Source organism: Miscanthus floridulus, chromosome 4 (genome assembly GCF_019320115.1).
Source record: "Miscanthus floridulus cultivar M001 chromosome 4, ASM1932011v1, whole genome shotgun sequence".
In the NCBI taxonomy this organism is placed as follows: domain Eukaryota; kingdom Viridiplantae; phylum Streptophyta; class Magnoliopsida; order Poales; family Poaceae; genus Miscanthus; species Miscanthus floridulus.
In genome coordinates, this window is record NC_089583.1 from 29,851,617 (window position 1) to 29,878,253 (window position 26,637).

General features: G+C 44.8%; 1 protein-coding gene across 1 annotated transcript; it reads left to right on the forward strand.

The window, feature by feature from the left end:
• Window positions 1–20,559: 20,559 nt before the first annotated feature.
• LOC136548328 (NAC domain-containing protein 68-like) lies at window positions 20,560–21,639 on the forward strand. Its single transcript, XM_066539896.1, has one exon. The coding sequence runs from the start codon at window positions 20,560–20,562 to the stop codon at window positions 21,637–21,639; it is 1,080 nt and encodes a 359-aa protein (XP_066395993.1).
• Window positions 21,640–26,637: the final 4,998 nt, after the last annotated feature.

A 26,637-nucleotide genomic window follows, 5' to 3' on the forward strand; every position in this document is an offset into this window, starting at 1 on the left:
TTCACCTTTGCTAAACAATCCCAAGTTTACAGGTAAGAGAGATTTAATCTCTTCTTCTCCCATTCCTCGAATGGTGTGATTTCTTTGTTCTTTGTGGGCACACTATTTAGGACATGACATGCTATTAATATAGCATCACCCCACCATTCCTTAGATAGTCCCGCAGTCTCCAACATGGCATTAACCAAATCAGTTAGAGTGCGGTTCTTTCTTTCTACATTCCCATTGGACTGTGGTGAGTATGGTGGCGTCCTCTCATGAATAATTCCATGCACCGCGCAAAACTCAGTAAATTCATTTGAGAAATATTCTCCCCCCACGATCGGACCGCAAACGCTTGATTTTCTTCTCAAGGTGATTTTTTACCTCAGCTTTATAGACCTTAAAATAATGCAACGCTTCATCTTTTGTTTTCAGCAAATACATGTAGCAAAATCTAGTGCAATCGTCTATAAATGTCATGAAGTATCGTCTACCACCTTTAGTCAATTCGCCATTCATTTCGCATAAATCAGAATGAACGAGTTCTAATGGTGCCAAGTTCCTCGCCTCAGCAACCTTGTGAGGCTTGCACGGTTGCTTCGATTGCACACACACCTGGCACTTAGAATCTTTGACTAAGTTAAATTTCGGGATTAAATTCAGATTTGCAAGCCGCGTGAGATAGCCAAAATTAATGTGACAAAGTCGTGAATGCCATATATTCGACTCATCCAAAACATTAACATTGTTCACCACTTTATTACACACATCATCAAGCAAAGATAAGCGAAACAAGCATCCGCAATTATAACCTTTTCCAACAAATGTTCCATGTCTCGACACAACACATTTATTGGACTCAAGCACAATTTTAAAGCCATCCACACATCTGAGAAGCGCTAACAAGGTTCTTTTTGATGGAGGGGACATGCTGCACGTTCTTTAATAGCACCGTCTTTCCCAAAGTAAACTTCAGAACGACCGTACCAGCACCAAGAACACACGTGTGCGAACCATTTCCCATCAGCAAGGCTCCACTCCTGCCGGCCTGATAGGAAATAAACAAAGAAACATCAGCACACACATGAATATTAGCACCACTGTCCATCCACCACTCAGGTGAAAGACAAACTGAAAGAACAAAGGGTAAAGAATTACCATACCCAGATGTTCCTCCTCCAGTCTCTCTAATGACCACGTTTGCTGATTTCTTTTATTGCTTATATTTGTGGTCTGGGCACGCACTTGCCCAATGCTCATCACTCCCGCAAACAAAGCAACCTCCACCTTTCTTGTTGTTTTTCTTCTTAAACTATGCAGTTTGCTTAGGCTTTGCATTGTTGTTCTCTTGCATGTTCTTCTTCTTTTTATTACGATATGCAAATGAGTTTTTTTCTACACCATATTGGCGACTGAAGACTCAACTCCTTTTCCATGATTGTCTTTTGCTCTCGCCCTCTCCTCAACATCAAGAGATCCAATAAGCTCAGCCACGCTAAACTCTTGTCTCTTGTGTTTTAGAGAAGTAGGAAAATCCCTCCAAGAAGGTGGCAGCTTAGCGATTATACCGCCGGCCACAAACTTGTCAGGCAACAAACATGGGAAATGTTCTAGTTCCTTCGCTAGCGCCTCTATCTCATGAGCCTGTTCGACCATAGAACGGTTTTCAACCATTTTGTAGTTATACAGCTGCTCCATAAGGTACAGCTCACTGCCAGCATTAGAAACCCCAAACTTTGCCTCAAGAGCATCCCATAACTCTTTGCCTAATGTGCAAGATATGTAGTTTTTCTTATACTTGGGATGAAGTGCACTAATCACGACGCCTCGAAACAGGTTATCGACAGCCAAGAACTTTTTCTCCTCATCAGGAGTAAACTGTTCAGGCTTTCCCTGTGCAGCACGAAAGTAGTTCATCGCAGTCAACCACAATACCATCTTGGCACGCCATATCATGAAATTCTTGCTAGCAAAATTATTTGGCTTCAAAGCAGCAGCAAAACCACTGACAGAAAATTGCCTAACATTAGGTTTTGGATTGTTAGGAATTTAGGCAATTTCATTATCAGTTTAATCCAGAAAAATAACATCAGCAGGTTTGTGATGACATATATGTGCATGTGTATATTTCTTATGAACACTACAATATGTAGAGATGACATACTGGTAAATACAGTAAAAACACAAAGTACAAAAATCACAGAGATTAGACTGTACCCAGTGGAGGGTCCCATGCCGAGGGCATCGGAGGCTCCATTCGCACTAGCCGACATAGTGCGTTGCTCGAAGTCGTGGACCACAGTCGATGTAGGAAGATGTTCGCAGTGCAGTTCCACGAACGGATCACCAGGAAGAAGACGCCTTGACGTTCCGCAGGCAATCACTTGGAAGATGTATGTGGATGAGCAGTCACAGATCGCTGCCCGAAAACCTAATCGTCGCTCACCCTGTGCAGGGTTCTTAGGTGGATGAGGGTTCCGGAGGCACCTGCTCTCCCGCTACTCCGTGCGCACAGAGTTACAGGATGGGGAAGCTAGGAAGCTACTGATCTATGGTTCTCTCGGCAGAGGTTGGCAGAAGGACTCCATCTCCGCTGATGGAGGACTCAGATATATGGGTGCGATGGGAAGGAGAGAGGCAGCGGAGAATCCCAGGAGACGGAGACGGAGAGACGGAAGCGGAAAGGATGGTAACTGCCGCCATCAGTTCACCTCCACTATCAAGGGGAGTAACTCCCATTGTTATGTGGATTAAGTGGCAAAAGACTGGCCATGCCCGCCCGCTCGCCGTCCGCCTGCCTCGGCCCACGCCCACGCCCACGGCCCGGCCGGCGGCGGCGGCGCGCGCGCGCATGACACGCCTTTATCCTTTTCTCAGCTTCTCAATTTAGATGAATAATTTCCAACCATATAAGATGAGTCAGCGTGTAGTCAAAATCCCGTATGGTATTAAGCCATACAACACTTAATGTTCCGTACCATAGAGTTTTATTTGATTTATTAAATATTATATGGGCCAAGCCCACATTATATCCAACAATATATTAGTTCAAATACAAAGGCTGCTCTACTAGTGGTAATCAGCCAAAGAAATGCTGATGCTCGGTTTAATTTCACCACATCAAGGTTCAGAATGCAGAGACCGCTAGCAAATGAAGAATTTTTGGAAGTTATGTTCACTAGATTGAGGGTATTGCAACATCAGCAGACCTTCTGGACACGGCACTCGGCCTACCTCAAGCAGCCCTGCGCCCGCGGGTGGCAGCTCCCTGGACCCTAGTGCTGGGCGTGGGAGAGAGGAGTCGGCGAGGTGGATTCTGTTGTGCTCGAGTGAAGCATGGACCGAAAAAAGAGAACCTGAGGATCGAACCATGGCTGTGGAATGCGGGCGTGGAGGGCTAGGCGCGGGCGTGGAAGATAAGAGGGACGAGGAGTACCATACACATGATCCCTGTACGTTGGATTTGAGTGAGTAAATAGAAAGAAGACTCAGAAGCAATTTGAACGGTTTGTTTTTATAGTGTTGTTTTTCTAGGTACAGTTTTTTGGGTGAGTGGATTGGGGCCACTTAGTGGGGGCATTTTATGGGGTAGACTTAGCGATGAAATAGATGGTACATTAGTAGGGTAGATTAGAAAGTTGCATAGTCAGCAATCCATCTGGGTTATCTATATCTATATCTATATATCTTATATTTTCAAACCCCACTAGCAATTTATCTTGCCTTGCAAAGTGTCCACCTCAGTATCCAGTAGAATATCCCACTAGCACATGCAACTATCTTGTCATGCAAAGTGTCCACGTCAGCATCCACTAACACATCCAACTAACACATGCCATTATGTCTTCATTGAAGGTATTCACATTAGCAAAATCACATCATTTACTAACATTTATATTTTCAAACCCCACTAGCAATTTTTCTTGCCATACAAAGTGTCCTCATCATCATCCACTAGAACATCTCACTAGCACATGCAACTAACTCGCCATGCAAAGTATCCACGTTAGCATCCACTAACACATCCAACTAACACATGCCATTATGTCTTCATTCAAGATATTCACATTGGCAAACTACATCGTTTACTAACATACATTTAGTTGTTCATGTCAGAATGTTAAAAATCATGAACTAACATGTATTATGATATTTATTCAATCATATTAGTAAATATAAGTAGTATAACTTCACTAGCGATTCCCGCATGAACGTACGGGGTGTTCTTCTAGTTATGTAAGAATTTAAAACACTTAGTCCTTTTAGAAAATGGAGATTATATGATTTTTATGAGACCTGAGGATATATAGAAAATGACTCACATGTCCCTCGTCAAAAGCATTTTAATCCAAGTGATCGGTGAAAAAAGGGGAAAGTATTGAGCCAAACTAGGCCATAAAATAGAAAATGGAAGGAATTATTTATACGCGTGCCTTAATGATATGCAGTTTGTGAATTGTTCGAGAGGGTTGATCAATCCCAGTGGGCTTAGAAGGGAATTAGGAATCTATGGGTAGTAGGCTATCTTGGTGATGGTGGGGAGCACAGGGGAGGAAGGTAAGACTGAGGTGTAGCTGTATGCCAGGAAGAGAACTAGAGAAGGATGGAGATTGGGCAATGTTGGGGCGAAAGCGTCATGGTGATAGCTTGACGACACTACCCCAGATTTAGACATCACTGTCGGTTCAAAAACCCCTTTCACTGCCGGATTTTGAACCGACAGTGGCATACCGGCAGTGATGGGGGGTGACATCACTGTCGGTTCTTAAAAACCGACACTGATCTACAAGAAAAGTGTCGGTTTCTGGCTCCACCCGACAGTGTCTAGTTGAACAACACTAACGGTTTGTAGTCCTAACCGACAGTGAAGGTTGCTTCAAGAGTGTCGGTTCATGGATCAAGCTGGCAGTGTTGAGCTAGCCAACACTGTCGGTTCATGGCTCAAGCTGGCAGTGTTGAACTAGCCAACATTGTCGGTTCATGGCTGAAGCTGGCAGTGTTGAACTAGCCAACACTGTCGGTTGAGGGCTCAAACCGACAGTGTTGAGCAAGACAACACTGTCGGTTCATGGCTCAAGCCGGCAGTGTTTTGTAAGACAACACTATCTAGTGTTTTGCAAGACAACACTGTCGGTTCGTTGCTAACCAGCAGTGATGGCCCATTCGCATTTTATTGTTTTATAAATGATTTTAATTTATATTTTTTCGTGGAATCGGGTTTTGCTTTATATATGCTACGTAGACGACATGTCCATCAATATTAAACATTACAAATATTATGGTTACAGTTCAAATGTTCTCGGACTTCTTACAATAATTTGGCGAGCCGCTCTGAGGCCATACTGATCCTTGTACCTCATGGATTGTGTAATGGAAAATACTCCATCTTTTTCCAATACCTCGGCTAAGATGAATTTTGTGAGCTCCGATTGCAGTGCCATGATCTCCATGTCTAACAGCCTTTGGTGGTTATATTTCTTGCGATGTCATTCAAAAAAGATGATATCCAAAGAGGAACAGTAAATCATTTTGTTGGATTATTAACAGACATAAATAAAATGGGGATTATACAAACCAACTTATCGGCTTCTTCCGATTTCTCGCCGATGTAGTGAAGCATTGCCCACATTACATAAAATCCGCATTCATTGTTTCCCGCCTGCTGTGACAGGTACTTCCCCTCCATTTTGACAACCTTGAATGGGACCGACGTCCCACCGATATGTCTTCTTCGGACACTGAGCAACATTAAAGGGGGAAACATTAGAAAGTGGTATGTGTGGTTAGAAAATAATATGTTATTAGGATCGCTTACTAATTCAGCACTGCCACCAGTGCATCCAGATGATGAAATGGTTTTTTCTTCGAGTCCCACACCTCGATCAGATTTTTGGCGAGATTGACACAAATGAAGATGAAATGGTTGCTATAATCACAGAATCCTAATTATTGAATAATCTTAATGAAAAAATAAGCATAAAATTAAAAGCCGAGAACACATACTCACAGTTGTAGGCTAGAAGTATGTGGGTTTTCTTCTTCATCGTGAATTCGTCGAAAACAGCAATCAATCTCTGTTTTAGGTCTTCCACGTCACATCCATAGAGGCCTAGACATGTCCTCTCATTGACTCGCAAGGGGTCCAAGAAGCCTATGTAATCCCATTTGCTTTTTAGAATGCAAAATTTTGCTATACACCTACATAAAATCATGGGAAGTGCTCAAAAGTTAACAATTTGTCTCAAGAGAGTAGTTAATTGTAATATCGTGCATGTAGGGTACTTACATAGTCCACAGCGTCAACATTTGAACATCGAGAGAGCATTTCTGGTATAGCTGGAACAAGCACTCCCACTCGACATCGAACTTCTCTTCTTTAGGATAATGGAAAACAAGTGGTGAACGGATAATAACCTCAAAACTAAAGTTGTCCGTCTCTATTGCTTGAGTCATGTAATATTCATGCAACTGGCGCATATATGTTGTCAAAATTTTATACTCGTCATCGGGAACCAAAAGATTGCCCCTTTCATACTTCATTGCCAGTGTTCCCATCCCTTGTACATCATAATAGATGTTCACGGCCTCTTCCATGGTTAATCCTGGGTTGTCTTCGATGTACTTTTGTATTTTCCTTAAATCTTTATTGTGTATTTCTTCGTCTCTTGTTGTAGCGTATTTATTCTGTGTTTGCCTTTCGAATTTGGACTTCAACAAATATGAAGGCAGTGAGGCACAAAGATTGAAGAAACTAACATAATCTTCCTTTGAGATGTGTGTTGTAAATTTTTCTTTCACCAAGGTGGTAATGCTGCCACTGAACGACCTTTTTCTTTTCTGTTGGTCCACTTTGGGAGCATTAGCGACCAAATTCAAGGACCTTTTCTACGACTGCGAGGATGTCCTTGATCTTGTTTTGAGCTGAGGTGGAGGAGGAGGAGGAGGAGGAGGATGACGACGAGAATTCTGTTTTCCCAGTGCTGATGAAGATGGAGGAGGAGGGGGAGGAGGAGGAGGAGTCTCTTTTCTTGAGGCTGATGAAGATGGAGTCGGACGAGGAGGAATAGAAGGAGACCTCTGTCTTCTTGGGGGTGATGGCTCTAGATGAGGAGGGGAGTAATCTCTGTTGGGAGATGGTGAGTGATCATCGTGGGTGAGCGAAGACTCGAAGTTGTCCTCATCATCAGAGGACAATTGATGGTCAAGTTTAATGAAGCGCTTGCGCCAGGCCACTTGAGAGCCCTTGTTTTGACCAAGTTTCGGCCTTTCTTCCACTATGGGATACTCAATGGGTATCTTGTTAAACTTCTTATCAAGTATTCTATCAATGGTGACGCGAGCGTACCCCTGTGGAATTGGGCGGCCATTAATTGTCCCATCTCCCATAGGCCAGGCCTGGCCAAGCACCATCTTGTCCTTTGTCCATTCCTAATGGATGTACAACTTGACATCGACGAGTTCAGTGATGCCGTCCACCGGATGAGGCACATTCGCCTCTTCTTCGTCGAGCGGGGTCGATCCCTAAACTGTTGGCTAAAGGTAGTAGGAGTAGGGTTTTGTGGTACTCCTGATAGGACAGCAAAATTTGCTCGACTCGTGCTTCAATAGTCACCTCAATCCGTGCTTCTATTCTATCTTTCATCTCTTTTAGTTGCCTCAAATACTCTGCCTCCTGTTCCGCTCTACCCCTCAAGCGGCTCCAGTAATTGTTAGATTCTTGGGGGAATGCTAGTTTCCAAGGAACAACACTAGTTCCTCTAGTGCGACTAGGGTGCTCCTTGGTTCCCAGTGCTTGGGTGAGCACGTCTTTCTCCCTATTAGAAGTGTGAGTCCTTTGCCTCACCTCCTCAGTTACATGGGAGATCCTCTGGATGAGTTCGCTCATGGGTTCATTTGTGGAGCTAAAGCTCCCATCCTTGGCGTGCCGTAGATTCCTCCCCATATAGTATAATACCGATCTGGGCTCCAAATCGGTTGTCTCAACCTGAATGCCTTCCTTAGCATGGCGATCCATCTTTTGAAGTTCTGCTTCAAATTTTGGCATCTTTTTGGCATAGCCACGAGAGCCGAGATGATAAGGATTCATCGCTTTCTGCGAGTTCTCCATATTCTTCCTGCTCAGTGCTAAGTACTCCTCGGATAACCTATATTCCTTGAAATGTTGTCAAAAGTCCTTCTGCTTGCTAAACTATCCACCATCGAAATCTGGCTCTTTATTTTAGAGGACAAAATTCTTATACAATGTCCCCTTGAAATTCTTGAAGCATGTCCCCATGATTTCTTTTGCTTTTTTCTTGACTAACTCCCTGTCATACTCGGTTGGGAAAGTGAAATACTCTGGGATCTTGACATCCCATATGTAATCCTTCTCACTTTCGGGAACCCTCCACGGGTCATCATCTTTCCCAATCCACTTCCTGTACCTAACCAGGATGAAGTCCCTAACAAGTAACCCGAGGTTAGTCTTGTATTTGGTCAAAGCTATAGGTGGTGAGAGTGGATCCCTGAATTCATCGAACTCATTAATGTGCCAGTGTGCATTCCTACCAACAGGAATCTTTGACACACCTCGCTTGGATCTAGCCTTCCTGCTACCCGAACCCTCTGGCTCCTCGGCCGATGGAGGCTCCTACTAGAGACACCAAGTAAGCTATGACCCTCTCAATTGATTAGCGTGTGTGGCTACATAGTCACATGATACCAAAGTTACCTGGCCATCTTGGTCATTTTGACCCAGATCGAGCAGGTCGGACGGGGTCCATGGCTGCTCATTCTCACTGACCTGATTGACACCATCACCATTTGTCGGATCATGCGGCTCTCCCGTCCCAGCGATATCAGCCGCTTCTTGTTGCCGATCTATTCTTTGGCGACGGGGTAATAGGCGACGATGAGTCATGGCTGTGACCCGATCATGGTTAGTTTTGGCTGCGGACAACTACTAATAGCATATGTTCATATATATATATATATATTGTTTAATGCAAAGTCTAATAATAAGTCCACATACAACAAAGTCAAATAATACCATATGTTCACCTAGAACAAATTCATTGTTTGATTGACCACATACAACAAAGTCCACCTACTGTTCTACAAAACTAAGCCTACATCAACTTCCAAATAACAAAAACGATGACCATAGCCATATATAAAATCATGACATCTTTCCAAGACCAAGAAGCATTTCTCCTAATCTTCACATCTCCGGCAAGTGGCTTCTCTTCGATCTCCAGTGCTAGCGGATGGCCATGGTTTGCATTCATTGGACCATAGTAGGCCGGTTGCCCATGGTTTGCAAGGTAGACCGGATGACTATAGTAGGCCCTCAAAGCTTCAGCTTTTGTGTTGTATTTTTTATGCAAATTACCAGGGTAGCGATTGACTTGAGCATAGCAATCTTCCTAGGTTAGATAAATCCCAGGCATGTGACCAACATGCACTACATACCATGCCATGGTTGCCTTTACATTTAAGTAAATTACGTTGTCATTCAAACATGATGTTTTCTTATACAATTTAATATATTTACGAATAACACACAACCATTGCATAGATAGGAGTGTTTGGAAAACAGCTATTCACGTGCCTTAATAATAGTTGTTAGATGTAGGAAAGATATAAAGAATATTTTTTATTCGTTAAAAACCAAATGATGATTTAGAGAGCCAGTTTAAGACTTTTGGATATACTCCTAGAGATGTCTCAGAGTCTTCAGTCTCACTATAAATCCCCCAACATTGAGACTTTTGGGGGCTAGAGATAGGAGTCTTCAGAGACTTTTTGATATACTCCTAGAGATTTTTTACTTGTAATCTTGCATAAGTTAATAATTATGCATCTTTATGCTGATAGCATGGAGAATTCCATGACAAGTTTGGACATATATTAGTTCAATAGGTCTAAAGTATTTATACTCCATCCTCACATCCAAAAACAATGAGCATTGGTGGCATAGTTCCAAAAACATTGAGTATCCGCCTGATGGGAGCGTCGTTGCAATTGCGAGCTACGAGGTGAGGCCAGCCATTGGTTTCACATATGTATCTAGCCAAGCTCCAATAATGCACAAGATGGTGTCACAGAGAAAACTTAAGTTTGTTTCACAGAGAAAATGCAAGTACTCCAAAAGCAAACTACCATTAACGTTTAGGGAGCAATTTCTGCCAAGTATTACGAGTCCCTGCTATGTTTATCCTGGTAACCAAAAGTAAAATTACGCTGTTGTTCTTATCAGTATACTGATGAATAGAGCTGAGCAACGTGCTACTAAGTAACAATGTACTACTTACTAGCAATGCGTCCAGAAACACAAAGAAACAGACAGCACACACTGTGTGCCAAACCTAGGTTCTAGCATTCACATCTGCATGATCAAACTATATGACAGCACACACTGCATGATCAAACTGATTCAAGTAAGCAGCTATGGGACATTTCATCAAACACGTAGCGGGCATTGAGCCACGCACTCACCGTGGGGGTGGGAAAGCAGTTGTCCACGCGCTCCCGAAGGCCTCGGCAGTGGGACAGATAGTGCGATGCTCCGGCTTGGGGTGGTGGACGGCGTGGGGCGGTGGACGGCGTGGGGTGGTGCTTCGGTGCGGGGTGGTGCTCCGGTGGCTCGGGGGTAGGGGTTGGCATGGGGTTGAAATGAATTGGGATAATTTCAACCCACGTCACTTTTATAGTAGTAGCTCATCATTGCCGGTTTTGCTTGCAAACCGATAGTGATGGGCTACATCAATGCCGGGTCACTCCCCAAATCGGTAGTGATGTTGTGTAGCAGTTAGGTGTTAAGTTAGGTGTTAAGTAGGATAAGTTTCCATTTTCTTTTGAACTCCTCCTAATGGCGCAACGGTTAAGACCCCTCAACTTAGCCTCCGAGACCTGTGTTCGAGTCCTAGGCGGCCCAAATTTTTTTGTTCTTATTTTATAAATTATTAATTTATTTCGGGAAATAACTCATCACTATCGGTTTTGCTTGCAAACTGACAGTGATGGGGTACATCACTGTCGGGTCACTCCCCAAACTGGCAGTGATGTTGTGTAGCAGTTAGGTGTTAAGTTAGGTGTTAAGTAGGATAAGGTTCTGTTTTCTGTCGAACTCCTCCTAATGGCGCAACAGTTAAGACCCCTCAAGTGTTTGAGTCCCAGGCGTCCCAAATTTTTTTGTTCTATTTTATAAATTATTAATTTATTTTGGGAAATAACTCATCACTGCTGGTTTTGCTTGCCAACCGACAGTGATGGGGTACACATCACTGCCGGGTCATTCCCCAAACCGACAGTGATGTTGTGTAGTAGTTAGGTGTTAACTTAAGTGTTAAGTAGAATAAGTTTTTGTTTTCTTCCGAACTCCTCCTACTAGCGCAACGGTTAAGACCCCTCAACTTATCCCCCGAGACCTGTGTTTGAGTCCCAGGCGGCCCAAATTTTTTTATTCTATTTTATAAATTTTTAATTTATTTTGGGAAATAGCTCATCACTGCTGGTTTTCAAAGATAAACCGACAGTGATAACCAGTATCACTGTCCGTTTATTCTCATCTATGCCGGTTTTTTTAAACCGACAGTGATGTTTATATATATTAAAAAATTTCTTTTATATACTGAATAAATAGAAGCATATGTATTCTTATGTCGAAATGGCTTGAAATTTTTTTGGCAAGCTTGTACACCCAAATTAAGACCCCACACAGGATCTTAGGTTTTTCTAATTAGTTTTTTTATTATATTTTTCTGTGTGCTGAATGAGACAAAAGAGGGTGAATTTCATCTCGGACCCAATAGATTTTTTCACCTACCTCCACAAAATTCTTATCCCTAGGGCACATTAGAGACTATGTAAAAGTTTGGCATCATTCCGGATTTTTTTGTGGGTAGACTCAGTTCAACCTATAATTAATCGGTGTCGTCACGTGAAAATTCAATTAATCCTTAGAAAGTAGCAAACCATCTCCAGAAAATCTCAAACTTGGTGTTTTCTTCACACGTGGCATGTGCAAGCCTAAGAAAAACTTTGAGGCAAATACGACACCGGAATGGCTATGAACCACAAAAACCTTGATAACATATGTGTATAGTCATGGTTCGATGAAAGGGCACGTGTACCTCTATGAAGTATGTATACTCCGCCTATGTCGAAATGGCTTGAATTTTTTTTGACAAGTATGTACACCCAAATTAAGACCCCACACAGGATCTAAGGTTTTTCTGATCTTCTTTTTATTATATTTTTCTCTATGCCGAATGAGACAAACGAGGGTGAATTTCATCTTGGACCTAATAGATTTTTTCATCCACCTCCACAAAATTCTTATCCCTAGGGCACATTAGAGCCGATGTAAAAGTTTGGCACCATTCCGGATCTTTTCGTGGGTAGACTCAGTTCAACCTATAATTAAGGTGTCGTCGCATAGAAATTCAATTAAACCTCAGAAAGTAGCAAACCATCTCCAAAAAAATCCCAAACTTGGTGTTTCCTTCACACGTGGCACGTGCAAGCCTGAGAATAATTTTGAGACCAATATGATACCAAAATGTATATTTCTAATTACCCAACAAATGTTACACGAATTACATGCATCACAGTAATTAAACACACAAAGCCGTACATATTAAAATTAGAACCCAATTAAACTATGACCTAGAAAACCTAGCTAAATAAATATTAATTACTATCGGAATCACTGTCGGAATCGATCGGGCCACGCACACTAATATGCCTCTATAGCCATATATGGTAATTGATGTCACGGATTATGTATCCCCTTGTATTGATGAAGTCCAATGCCCATATGAGTGCACTCTCTCGTTCCTCACAATACCGAAAGAATGATCGGCCATAGATGTAACCTACTGAACAACCACACTACTACACAAATGATTTTGCGTGACACCCCCCCGGATGCCACCGAGGCGGGCACCTATTTTTGCCCGTCACGGTAAATGCCACGGTTTACCTAGGCGGGCATTTTTTATTTACCACGACGGGCTTTTTTGCCAGCCATGGTAAATCGATTTACCATGGCGAACGTCTTAAGATGTCCGCCACAAAAAATACCCTATTTTCCGCGGCGGACATCTTAAGACGTCCGCCACGGTAAATCGATTTACCGTGGCGGGCGTCCTAAAATGCCCGCCACCTAAAATGTGGAGGCCCAATAGCCATCTCCAATATAAACCGAGGCCCTCGCACCATCGTCGCCGCCTCCCCCACTCTCTCTCTGTCAGCTCCCCGCCTCCCCCACTCTCTCTCTCAGCTCTCCGCCTCCCCCACTCTCCCTTTGCCTCCCTCTACTCTCCCTCGATGCAGGCAGCGGTGCGCGGCGCAGCTCTCCTCCATAGCACCGCCCCCTACAGCGGCGCGTGGGGGACGACGACGACGGCTGCGCCCTCCTCCTCCCCCATGGATCCTCCATGAATGATGACGGCACGGGGCTAGGGTTTCAAATCCAGTGAGTTCATCTCCCTCTTCCTCTCCATCTCCCTCTTCCTCTCCCCATCTCCCTCACTCCTCCCTCTTCCTCTCTCCAGATCCGGCAACGGCGACCTCTTCCTCCACGGATCCGGTGGCGGCGACCTCCTCCCCCACGGATCTGGCGGCTGCACCCTCCTCCTCCAAGGATCTAGCGGTGGAGCGACCGGATCCGGCGGTGGATCTCCACCATGGCCACGATGCCAGGATCCACCACGGCCACGACGCCAGGATCCACCATGGCCACGATGCTGGGACCTCCACCATGGCTGGTGAGGATGCGTCGGCACGGCGGCCTCCCCCCACCATGGCGCGGCGGGATCCATGAGGAGGCGTCGGCGTGGTCCCCTGCAAGCGACTGGCGAGGTGGTGGCGGCCGTGGGAAGCCCGGATCCATCGCCGGTGGGCTCGCTAGTGGGCTCGAGAACGGGCTCGCCGGCGGGCTCCTGGTTTTTTTTGTTTTTTTTTAAAATGATTAACCGCATCGGGCATCCTAACGTGCCCGCCGTGGTAAAAGTATATTTACCGCGGCAGGCACGTTACACCGCCTGCCGCGGTTAAGCCACGATTTACCGTGGCCTATAGGCCACGGCGGATGGCTTTGCCCGCCGCGGAAAACCGAAAATGCCCGTCTCCAATAAAGTTTGTGTAGTAGTGCCACTGCCTCTGTTAGTAATCCTTATGCAGTACTGGCGTCCTTCTATAGTGAGCTGGCCAAGGTTTCCATTGTAGAAGTCCCAATCGTACCCGAGTTGCTCCGTAGCTTGGTCTAGAATGGCCCACAAGCCACATGCAGCATAGGTAAGGTCCTGGAGCACAATCTACATGCGAAGAAAAAGAAAAAAAAATTAGAAAATGTTATGACAATAATAAACAACAAATAACCACGACTCAGGTATAAGTTACCATTTTACCACATCCGCATGGCTGTAGCTCGCAAACCATTCGTTTGCTTGCGGGACGGGGATATCACCAGCATTCAAAGCAAGTGCATTGAAGTGCAAGAAATCAGGCACATCATAGCAAATACGTTGAAGTGCCTCTAAACAGATGCGAACGGCACTTAATTGGGCGCTTATCATGTTCGGGCTCTGTATTCCCGTCCCGTGGATATGGTTCCGATGATTTGAACCCCTCACAGGGATGGAAAAACTGAGTTCACACATCCATAGCCGACCACTTGCATTAGATGTCGTGTTCTCGACGATGTCCGAGATAAAGAAACAGCTAAGTGTTGTTCGCAGCCAATCTATTGGGAAAATAGTCTATGACATATATGCATGCAAAAATGATATTAAACTAATTACACTTATTTGTTAGCATAAAAACAAAAGATGTTGGAAAATATTTCATACAATAGCTAGAATAGGGAACCATGGAATGGCCAGATTAGGAGCGAATGGCTCATCGCCAGGGTGAAAACCTGGTTCCTATGGTGGGGGAGGTCCGTTATTCATACCACCTAATCGATAAAATGCAAAAAATATGAACATAAAATATTTGCACAAAAAATTCTTCCAAGTAAAATGTGGCAACATAATTAAATATAGATCGAATGCAAGGAATAAGAATATATATAAATGTAGAATGCAAAGAAACATGAATATAAATATAGATCAAATGAATATAGATAGAATATTGGAGAAGACAACATATCAATACCATTGAAAAATGCAGGAGTCATGACCAAATCACGTAGAGAGAGAGTGGATGTCTTGAGAAGTGAGAGTGAAACGTGAGAAATGAGACTGAGAGAGTTCGTGGGTGGGTGGGATAGATGTATGTGGCCAGCATTTTGTTTTATATAGGGGACATGGACATCACTGCCGGCTTGTTGTGAGAGGAAAACATTGTATCATGGCTGATAAGGCCTGGCTGAAACCAACATGCATGAAGAGGCTAGCTCCTGGTCAAGGGCCATTTTATAGGGGCTAGCAGTCGTGGTACATTTTTATTTCTGAACTAAAGTTGTTGGGGTAGGTGGGAGCAGTGTTCCAACTATTGTGGTCATGGGAGCACTGTTGGCATGTGAGGAGCATCTACACATCACTGTCGGTTTTAGTTTAAAAACCGATAGTGAATTGGGCCTTCTGTGTCGGTTTGAGCAACCAACTGTGATAGAAGCTATCACTGCCGGTTTTAAAACCAAAACCAGCAGCGAAGGGCCCTGCCGCCATCTTTTAGTAAAAAAATATAAATTTTTTTTGGCCTGTCTGAGAATCGAGCGCGGTCGTGGGGTGTGCGTGGCCTTAACCGCTGAGTTAGGATAGGGAGTTCGGTTAGAATGGTTTTATTTTTTTCTTTTATCCCATCGTTATGCACTACTAAATAATAAATGCAAAATCAAAAAAGTTTGGCCCACCTGAGATTCGAGCGCGGGTCTCAGAGTACAGAGTGTGCGGCCTTAACCGTTGAGCTAGGATAGGAAATTTAGTTAGTTTGCTTTTCTTTATTTATTTATTAACAGAAATAATGCAGTTAGTTTATATTCTAAAATAACACAAAAATTTATGTCTTGATTATTTAATTCTATGATAATTAATTAATGGTCTATAATTATTAAATAATAGTGTTTGTGAACATCATCTTAATATTTGATTACATAGTCAATAATTAAATTGTACAGATGCGCACAAAATATAAATTAAATATTCAGTGCGAATTACTGATACAACGTCTGCATAATGATTACATAGTTAACAATAATCTAACTATGTTTAGGTGCATCAACAATGACGGCCTCATTGTGATCAATTTGTACGTAAGCAGGTTCGTCACCCTCTTGAAGGATAGGTAGGGGTACGTTCGCCCCGAATGGATGTATTTCCTGATAGCCCCTGTAGTCTTCTTCGTCCGTCACTCTATCGACACCGACAATCTTCTTTTTTCCCTTCTAGGACTACTTTTAGCCTTTCTTTTGTCTTGTTGTCCCTTGCATAGAAGACTTGCATAACATCTCTTGCAAGGACGAAGGGGTTGTCTCTGTATGCGGTCTTAGTGAGATCAACGGTAGTGAACCCTTCGCTGTCAATGTCGATTTCCTCGAGTCGGACCCACTAGCAGCAAAAAAGAGCTACCTTCAACGGACCGTAGGCTAGCTCCCATATCTCCTCTATGAAACCATAGTATGTCGCCTGCACATTGCCATTTTCATCGTGAGCATCAAAACGAACACCATAATTTTGGTATGTGCTCTTTCCATCTTGCTTTTTTTGTGTAAAATGTGAATCCATTGATCTCATGCCCTTGGTACTTAAGATATGTACTCGAAGGCCCCTTGGCTAAGGCATCCAGTTGATTACCTAACTTTATTCCAAGCAAGCGACGTCGCACCAGCTGACAAATTCCTCCTTATGTTTTTTATCTGGCCAAGGCTGTGACCTACTCGGATATAGAGTTTGCAGTGATTGCCTATGCTCGTCAATGTATGGCATCACACCCTCGGCTTGCTGGAGAACAACGAACTATGCATGTTTGAAATAAATAGGGTCGTCTACTGTAACAGATTTCTCCCCGATCGTTCCTTTGCCATGTAGTCTTCCCTCATGATGAGATTCTGGAACTCCGACCCTTTTGATGTCCAAATAATATGTGCAGAACTCAATGGCCTCCTCCGTTGACCTTCCTTCAACCATGCCCCCTTCTGACCTGAATCTGTTCCTAACATACCTTCTGAAAACTTTCATCAATATTTCGAAAGGGAACATCTGATGCAGGTACATTGGGCTAAAGGCTCTAATTTGGTCAACAAGATGAATGAGTAGATGCAATGATATATCAAAGTAAGTTGGCGGGAAATGCATCTCAAGCCTAACGAGAGTTTCAGCTATGTCCCGCTGTAGCTGCTCTAGCATGGACACATTAATGACCTTTTTTGAGATCGCGTTGAAGAACGAGCAAAGCTTTATGATTGAGACGCAGACCTCCAGTTTGTTCAATTCTTGAAGTATCGCAGGCCCATCTCGATATTTTGGAGCTAAGCGTTTCTCAATAGTACCGTTGAAATCTTTTATGTTCCTGCAGTAAGGATGATCCTTAGGTAGGAACCTACGGTGTCCCATATAAACTATCTTTGAGTTATTTGGTAGATTTACCGCATCAGTGTCATCCAAGCACTCAACACATCTAGTATAGCCTTTTGTCTTCTCTTCGGACAACGAACCTCAATCTGGCAGGTCGGTGATTGTAGCGATAAGTACTCCCTTGATCATGACATGTTCCTTTTTGTACTCATCCCAAACATCTAGCACACCCTTTTCAAACATCTGCACTAGTTCATCGATCACTGGTTCCAGAAACACATCGATGTCATTCCTAGGTTGTCTTGGCTCTTGGATCAGTAGTGGCATCTGGATGTACGACCGCTTTATACAGACCCAAGGTGGAAGGTTGTATATACAGAGCGTCACTGGCCAGGTGCTATGATTGCTTCTGGTCGAAACGATTCATTCCATCTATGCTCAAAGCAAACCAATGGTGCCTTACCTCTCCACCAATGTCCTTATAGAACATAGTATTGACAGTCCTCCAGTCATGCCCATCGGCGGGGTGCCTCATCATTGTATCTTTCTTACGCTCTTCGCCATGCCAGCGCAATAGCTTGGCTGACTTTGCACATGCAAACAGCCTATGCACCCGGGGAGCTATAGAGAAATACCAAACGACCTTTATGGGACCTCCTCTGGTCTTGGTACCCTCATCTGACAGCCCTTCCTTGTACCGTGGAGCTCCACACTTGGGGCACTTGTCCAAGTCTTTATATTTTTCTCCATAGTATAATATGCAATCATTGGAACACGCGTGGATTTTATCAACCTCGAGGCTAATGGGGCAGAACATTTGCTTGGCCAAGTATGTCTTTTCTGGCAACTCATTTTTTTTCTGGGAGCATTTTCCTTATTATACCTAACAACTGATCGAAGCCTTTATCGCTCAATCCGTTTATCGATTTGAACTCTAATAGCATGATGTCGGCTTCCAGTTTGCTCATTGGATAATCCCTATACAATGGTGTTTTGCCATCTTGTCTCATTTTCTCTAGCTTTCTCAGCTGTCTTTCACTAAGGCATCCGGTCTCTATATTACGTAGCAGCTGAGAAATACCATTGTTATCCTCGGTGTCGTCAGCTAGCGTGTTCCTAAATATATTATTAACTATGGGCATAGGTTCCGTGTTGACACCGGGTTCCTCGTCACCATCGTGGATGGCTACGTCAGGCATGTCCACATTATAATCATTTTCCTGCAGAACATTCACACCAACCTCGCCATGCATAGTCCATATCGTATAGTTTGGCATGAATCCCCTAGTAATCAAGTGCGATCGTATAGACTTAATTTGACGAAAGTTCCTTTGATTCTTGCAATCTTTGCATGGGCAGAAGACAGGGTTCCCATTCCCAACATGGGCTTTGGCATCGGTGATAAACTAGCTGACGCCATGCATTTACTGCTTGTCCGTTCGAGATAGATGCATCCACTCTCGATCCATCTCTGCACAAAAAAAATACTGAGACAGTAATTACAAAGAATTAATAAGAAATCGAGCTTCATGAACAACAATTGTAGCTCGAAAGTACCATTTTTGGAAAACATTATCGTACACTAATTATTGAAAAATTGAAATTAGTAGCCCCGGCCCTGTAAATTGAAAATCGTTGTAAAAACAATTATTGCACAATATTGAAAAAAACTATTCTACTCTACTTCTAAGAACTAATTATAGCATCACATACTAACAATGGTGATCTTGACCATCATGGAATAATTAGCCACGAATTTAAATGTGTTCATAGACACCAACCGTTTGGATGATAGATTCACCATATTTTTTAGCCTTGCACAAATGTCCAATTGGAAAAGTGCTCTCTAGAATGGAGAAAGAACTAGAATGAGAATGAAGCAATGTAGCCATCAAAACGAAGCTAATTAAGCAACTAAATCAAAGGAGTGGATGTTTGTTACTAACCTTAAAGCAAAAAGATCAAGCCATTCTTCAAAATTCAAGCGCTAGCTTCATGGTGAAGAGCAGCCGCAACAATGGAGGGAAGGGCCCCAACGCGCATCTCTGTTCTCGGGATGGAAGAGAGGAGAAAGAAAAGGACGGCTGTAGTCTTTTTGTGCTGTAGGCTTATCACCGTCGGTTCTTGACTAGAACCGACAATGATAAAGCCCAATCACTGCCGATTTGTGGCTTAAACCGGCAGTGATGAGTGGCCACTGCCAGTTCAAGCCATAAACCGGTAGTGATGTTGTGCTTCACTGCCGGTTTTAACCCAACCCCAATCATTTTCTCATTTTCGAGCTTATAACTGGCAGTGAACCGGTTCTCACAAATCCGGCAGTGATGAGGCCGATAGTGATGTCCAAATCTGGCGTAGTGCGAAGCCAGGTTAGTGAGGGAGCGATCATTCATGCCGCAGGAGAGCACGCGAGACAATTGTGGTAGGGAGCTCGACCATAGTTAAAAAAAATGATGGAGGGTGATGGATCAGGTGGCGGGGTGAGCGACATAGGAGCCACAATCAAGCTAGTGCATATGTTGATGATATAAGAAGGAAGGATATAAGGTAGAGATTGAGTGATTTGATCTGAGCCGTCGATTTTGGATGTATAACTGGATAAACAAAGAAAATCATGTGTTGTTGGGCTTCCAAAACATTTGGTTGTCCACTATACAATTTTTTTTTTTTTATCTGCAGGCATATGGAAGTTCAAACAAGATCGTGATCGTTCACCAAACTTTGGAAGTGCAAGCCGCAAATCTTACTAAAAAATCTAGTGGGCTCCATAGTTTGGTGTGTGACCAGCCTTCAAGATCAGGCAGGTCCAGTAATGATAAGGAAGGGGAGAGAATCCTGGCTTTCCTGCCCTCCGCCGACCGACCTGCTCCGCTCGGACTCTCGGAGTCGGAGGCCCATCCGGTCTGCGCGTGGCGTACGCAGAACTTTTCGAGTCCGAGTAGGAGAGGTATAAGGTAACCGACGCGCGTCGCATTCATTCTCTATATAGCCCGGCCCGCGCGCTCTTTCGTTCGATCGCCACCGTGCTCGCCGTGCAGCTCCGAACCGACGACGATCTTAGGCTCCTACTCCAACAATGTACGGCGCCCGCCCGACGTCGCCGTCGCCGGCTGCAGCGCTATACGCGCAGCTTTCCGACGTGACGCTGGTGAACGACTTCCTGCGGCCCTGGGTGACCTCGGGCGACGCCAAGGAGGGCATCGCTGGCGCATACGTGCACACGGCCGACATCTACTCAGCCGATCCTGACGAGTTGGCGCGTAGGTTCCAGCCGGCCGTCTCTCTCGACGGTGAGCGCGTCTGGTACTTTCTTAGTCCGCTGCGCACCAAGAGCCCCCGAGATCGGCGCAAGGTGCGTGCGGTCGCCGACGGCACAGGGTGCTGGCACAGCGAGGCCGCGCCCAAGAACGTCATCAACCACCTCGACGGCGGACATCACGTCGGCTACCGCCAGAGTTTTTCGTTCATGCGGAGGGGCAACGCCGGTGCGGACGTCCGGGACGGCTGGATCATGGCCGAGTTCCACCTCCACAACCACGACGAGAACGGCCGCAGTAGAAAAGTCGAGGGCCTCGTCCTGTGTAAGATGTACCGCAGCCCGCGCAACCGTGGTCCTGCAGTGGTGCCCAACGGCGACGATGACGTGACCTCCGTCGTGTCGCTGTCGGCGGAAACAACTTTTTCTTGCGGGAAGAGCAAGGCGGTCGACGACGAGGACTCCAACACCATGACGCCAAGATGGCAACGGCATAGCACGAACTCGGACGGCGTGGCCACGGCCACAGCAATGACAGCGCCTCTTCTCACGAAGAAGGCGGCAGGCGATGACGAGGTCTCCGGCATGATCACGGCCGTGGCACCCAGCCCCAAGAACAAGGCGGTGGTGGCGGATGACGAGGACTTGTTGGCGTCGCCGCGCGCACACAAGAAGATGAGGATGGCAGTGGCGGATGCCAAGAGCTCCGGCGCGGAGTTGGCACTGAAGGCGACACCCGCCGGCGCCCCGGCTGCGGCGGCCCAGCTGCACTGCCCCCAGTGCGGGTTCCACCTCGCCACTCCGCAGGCGCTCGTGACTCTAACCAAATCCAAGTCTGTCGTGCCCCGCGCAGGAGATTCAGAGCTCGCAAGGGAAGAACAACGAGCTGTGGGATACTAGAATAGAGAACATGCACGAGGTTCAGTTGAAAAACTAGGATAGCATATAGTTTGTCGAGAGTACATGTAATCGCATTTTGATGGTTTTGCAATTCTTCAAGAACCCGAGGTGGCAAATGCAAAACACAGGAACTTTTTGAACTGTTTCAGTCATGTTTCTTGGGTTCTCATGTGAAAGCATGAAAAGTTGAGAAGAATGTACTGAGTTATCAAGCTACAATTGGATTTGAGGAACTCTGAGATGCCAAAAAATAATTATAGGGTTTAGGATCTGAAAAGTGGAAACGTTTGTTGCTTCTGGCTCTGACCAGCGCACGCGCGCGTCTCTATAGGTGGGGAAGAAGGGCTGGCTAGAGCTCTCTATTAGCTATTGGAAGCTCCGAACTTCTAAAGGGCGTGCGCGCGCACACACACACGTGTGTGTGCGCGCGTCCTCTGTTAAAAGTTTGGAGCTTCCAATAGCTATATATATATATATATATGTGTGTGTGTGTGCGCGCGCGCGCGCGCCCCCTGTTAGAAGTTTGGAGCTTCTAATAGCTAATAGAGAGCTCTAGCCAGCCCTTCTTCCCCACCTTGTCCAACCATCTAGGCTTGCCTAGTTGACACGCGTGCACAGGTGGGGACGATGCATAAAAGCTAATAGTTGGATGAATAAAAATTAATTCGTTACCACATAGAAACCTCTCCACGAGCTAGACGTTCCACCTAACACAACCTGACAAGGCTGACGCACGCAAGCAACCTAATCCAATTTCTTCCATTTTTTCATTATAATTCTTCAATGAAGTATCCGATTCAAAAACAGTTTTCACCGTTGAATTTCTGACATTTTTTTGCACAATTCAAGATCCATTGTGAATATATTTTTAGAAAAAATTTAAAATTCAAATTTTGCACATTATGATATAAAGATTTATGCTTCTGTCTACGCATAAAATCTTGTGAGTGAGAGCATACAAACATGGAGACAACCTCGTCTTCTCCAAAATTTGAAATTTAAATCATGGCACGATACGACCGATTAGGTGCATAGAATTTATGGTCAGGATGCGTAGAAAAGTTTTTGGTGCCGACGTTACATACAAATTAGTTGTTGAATGAATAAAAACTACTTTTGTTACCGCGTAAAAACCTCTCCACATGGAGACGACCTCGTCTTCTCCAAAATTTGAAATTTTAATCATGGCATGTGACAGCCGATTGGGTGCGTAGAATCAATGGTCAAGATGCGCAGAAAAGTTTTTAGTTCCGACATTGCGTACAAATTAGTGGTTGAATGAATAAAAAATAATTTTGTTACCGCGTAAAACCTCTCCACATGGAGACGGCCTTATCTTCCCAAAAATTTGAAATTTGAATCATGGCACATGATGGCCGATTGGGTTCATAGAATCACTGGTCAAGATGCGCGGAAAGGTTTTTGGTGCCACGTTGCATACAAATTAGTGGTTGAATGAATAAAAATTAATTTTGTTGCCGCGTAAAAACCTTTCCACGAGATGGACACTCCACCTGACACAACCGTGGTTGCCTCCACCAACATCATGCTTCCTAGTATGGGGATGTATAATTAACATAGGAATAATACATAGAACATGGAGACAACACGCATAAAAGCCGCATAAAAATTGCTCTGACAATGTATAGAATTATTTTCCAATAATGTATAGAATTGTGTAGATGCATATAGATAACTGCTCTGATGGTGTAGTATACAAATTTGTTGTAACAATGTATAGAATGCATATATGTGTTATAGTTTAGCCATGCATAGAAACTTATGCACACAAGCATACAAACACAAAAACAAGAGACAAAAAACGATGAAGAGGCGTCGCTGCCATTGTCGGAGATGTTGGGGAAGGGGCCAGGGGCTGGACGTGCCACCATGGGCCGTGGTGGGGGAGGGGCGCTGGGAGGCCGGAGCTGCCGCGCGTGGGCCGTGGTGGTGAGGGGGCGCCGGGATGCCAGAGCTCGCGCAGGGATGCTATGTCCCGTCCCCGATTATACGTTGCAGATCCGTGTGTAGCAACGAGCTTGTCGCCATCCACGTCACTGACCTGTGATGCCGTCGAGTGGAGGGGGCCGCTGTAGGTCAGGGGAGGACTGTGCCATCGTGGGGAGGGCTGAAGAGGCGCTAGAGAGTCGGCGCCGCAACCTGCAACCAACCAAATTGATGGTGAGGGGCACGCACGTGGAGAGAGGGTTGTCGCAGGGGAGGAGCGCATAACCTCATCGCTGGAGGAGGGTCGCGCCGCTACAGGTTGGGGGAGGGGTGAGGCCGCGCTGTCGCCGGATGGGGAGCGGAGCGGCGGGGCCACGCCGCCGCTGCTCGGGGAGGGGCGGGGCCGCGCCGCCGTTGCTCGGGGAGGGGCGGATGCGACACTCCAGGGACGGCGGTCCGCGCTCCAGGTGTGGGGGCGGCGGGTGGCGGCCAGGGGAGGATTGGTGGGGATTAGTGTTTGGGGTAATATATAAATAAGTCTGGTTCGGTTCGGTTGGTGGGGAGCTGGTTTGGTGGAGCCAGACCAACCAGTTTGGTCAGGGCTTCTACTAACTATTGGAAGCCCTAAGCTACCAATAACACACACACACATATATATATAACTACTATCTTATGGCCAGCTACAAACTAACTTATTTTATAGGCACTTTGAGTTACGATAATTATTATGTTAATTTACGAGATTTTTTAACTTCTTACTAAATGGTTTACTGTAACGTTATGGTAAATATCCCCATGTGTTATAGTAACCCAACTATCTTAAATATATATTGATATTATCATAAATTAATATATATATATATATATATATATATATATATATATATATATATATATATATATATATATAGTATATTCAGTAGTCAGCTATAAAATAAGTTATTCTTTTGATAGCATGTACCGGTTTATTGAAATGGCCGGGCCTTGGCTCCGCCCCTCAGGTCGGTGGTAGGGGTAGGTAGTAGGTACTTGACCTGAGCAGCAGGCATCAGGCTTCATCGTCCGAATGTTATGAACGACCTCAACATCAAGATCCAACCTGCTATGTTTGCTGGGCCCGATTTGGAAATAAAAACTCTTTACCCGCAGCGGAGTAGACGATCTCCACCTTCGGTGCCGACGGCTCCATGCCCTATATCATCGCCAACCTTTCCGATGCCGTAGATCTCGTGGACTTGTATATGACCGCCGAGTGGCGCCTCCTGATCTGTCCCCTCTGCCAAGAGCGGGGAGGAACTCAAGCGGCGCTCATGGCCTTCTCCTCGCCGCCCGGCACTGGCCCCGGTCCGAGTTCGCCGCCTGGTGCGTAGCGGCTCTGCGTCCTCTGCGACGGGGACGTTGCGGAGCGCCGGGCCTCGGCGTCAATCCTGCATTCACCTTCGTTGCTTTGAGCCCCAAGGTTGAGACATGCGCGTGGCTGGTATTGTGGTTACCTAGTGCTCCTAATTTGTGGGCACTTGCAGTTTGGAGCGGCGCGCGGCGCGCTTGGATGCGGAGGTCACGAAAAGCTTGAATTTATAGTTCCAGTGCGCAGCTTAGATTGGAACAGGGAGACATGCAGTCGCTAGCTCGGTGGAGATGATGAGTCTCACTTTCACGTGAGAGCGCCACTCACTAGTAGACAAAGATCTTTGATTCACTTTGAAATTTGGCCGTAGTCATGGTATTTTTCGCGCCCGAGACTAGAGAAACCTTTAGTCCCGGTTGGTAGCTCCAAACAGGACTAAAGGTCCCTACCTAACGGCTACTGCGCCTACCAACTGGAACTAAAGGTTCACTTTTACTCCCGGTTGGAGCTACCAACTGAAACTAAAGGTTCACTTTTACTCCCGGTTTGTCTCTCCAACCGGGAGTAAAAGTCTACTTCTGGCTGAAGGATCCGTCCGGGGCTAGAAAGGGACCTTTAGTCCCAGTTTCTGTCTACAACCGGGACTAAAGGTCCCCTCCTATATACCCCTTGTTCCTCCCCGAGCCCGAGCCACTTCGAGCCCAGTGTTCTTGCTTCATCGTCGGCCTCTCTTCTTCCTCATCACCGGTGATCACAAGATTTTTTCTATTCCTCCATCGATTCTTCGGTTCTAAAGGTTACCAACTTTATACTCTCATGTTTCATCAGTAGCTTATTTCATTTTGTGGACTAGATATATGTGGTTTTTTATGGTAGATTTTTTTATATTTGTAAGCCATTTAAGCTCAAAATCACTTTAAAGTTTGCATATTTGGATGAAGGAAGGTTAAAGTAGTTATTCAAAACTAGTATTGAGCTTTCATTTCTAGCATGCATAGGACACTTCATGCTTTAGAGATATAAAGAATTTTAGAGTTTTTTTTTAATTTTATTTGTTTATAAAATAAGAAATTTATATTATATTAAAATGAGTATATAGAGTAGATGGCAACTGCTTCTGAGTCCTTGGCCTCTCATCGGGTTACAAAGCGACTGAGGCCGAACCTCCCTCTCATTGCATACGGCAAGTGTGAGGAGAAGATTATGATGGAGTACCGGGTGAGAAAGGAGTGTGCCAACAAGGGTCGTATCTTCTACAAGTGTCCGGATCGCAATGTGAGTTATTTTGTTGCATTTGATGATTATGGTTAATTTATACTTATTTTCATGATTATTGTGATTAAAGTTTTATTTTTTTGTTTTAATTTCAGTGGGATGGCACTGGATGTTCAGGCTGGTACTAGGAGGAAGAGTATATTGAACACGTGCAAAACTCTCTTGCACAGGCAGCTACGGCGGCTGATGAGGCAGTGATCCTACGGAAGAAGCCCATAGATGTTGAACAAACGCATGATCTGTCTGTTTTAGTTGGGATTGGTCGCGAAATCCTTATGCTGCTGAAGTGTATTTTAGCTTTAGTTTTTTTAGTGGCAACTGGGATTGTCTATATTGTAGTGAGACTTTCATAAATTAATACCTTGTGTGGTGGCATGCATGTCGTATAATTAACTAATTATGTTCTAGGTTTTAATATGGTATGTATG

What these genes read in the sequence shown, in the direction of transcription:
- LOC136548328 (XM_066539896.1), top strand. Translation starts at nt 20,560, where the DNA reads ATGTACGGCGCCCGCCCGACGTCGCCGTCGCCGGCTGCAGCGCTATAC.